Here is a 768-nt window from a genome sequence, read left to right as displayed (position 1 = left end):
TGGCGAACAACTGCGTGGATAACCTCATGCTTTCTTGGTCGGAGGATGATGAGGAGGATGATGATGATCAAGCTGACGAGCAAAGTCATCATCAACATCAAGGGCGGCTGATGACGAGGATGAGGACGACGACGAGGATGATGATGGCGACAGGCATGACGAATGAAGAGGAGGACAAGACGGCGGACGACTCAAAAGACGAGGAGGTGTGGCAGCGCAGGCAGAAGGTTATGGAAGAGACAATGGAGGCCGAATTGCACGACATATTAGAACAAGAAGCAAACGTCTCCGGGGGAGGAGGACGACCAGCGCCAGCGCCAGCGCCAGCGCCAGCGCCAGCGCCAGCGCCAGCGCCAGCGCCAGCGCCAGCGCCAGCGCCAGCGCCAGCGCCAGCGCCAGCGCCAGCGCCAGCGCCAGCCATCATCGCAACAAGGAAAAGGAAAAGTGGGCAGGCGCCCATCAATGTTATGAATCATGAACAACAACCCCAGCAAGCCGTCGTCCGCCGTTCAACACGGCTGCTGCTATATCAGGGGACCCCGGCGGCTGCATCATCAGCACGAGGTGCAAATAAAGATGCTGTCGATGCAGCAGCAGCAGCAGCAGCTGCTGCACGGCGGCAGGCTGCCCTGCAGCTGGTGCTGGCAAAGGCATGCAGCCATAAGGCAGTGGCCTTTAAAGTGGGCAAGGGGATTGAGGCACTTGCGGATCGGTAAAAAGAGATTGGGGTTTGGCAGGGATTGGGGGAATGCGGGATTGGGGTATGGG

At 59.1% G+C, this 768-nt stretch overlaps 1 protein-coding gene across 1 annotated transcript; it reads right to left on the bottom strand.

Moving 5' to 3' along the window:
- Window positions 1-97: 97 nt before the first annotated feature.
- Window positions 98-460, bottom strand: VOLCADRAFT_98828 (uncharacterized protein; the record flags this gene model as incomplete). Its single annotated transcript, XM_002957645.1, has 1 exon — window positions 98-460. The coding sequence occupies one exon, from the start codon at window positions 458-460 to the stop codon at window positions 98-100; it is 363 nt and encodes a 120-aa protein (XP_002957691.1).
- Between the last annotated feature and the right edge of the window lie 308 nt (window positions 461-768).

This window comes from Volvox carteri, assembly GCF_000143455.1.
Source record: "Volvox carteri f. nagariensis unplaced genomic scaffold VOLCAscaffold_77, whole genome shotgun sequence".
Taxonomy (NCBI): Eukaryota; Viridiplantae; Chlorophyta; class Chlorophyceae; order Chlamydomonadales; family Volvocaceae; genus Volvox; species Volvox carteri.
Note: the sequence above shows the minus strand (reverse complement) of the source record. Positions and strands in the feature narration are given on the sequence as shown.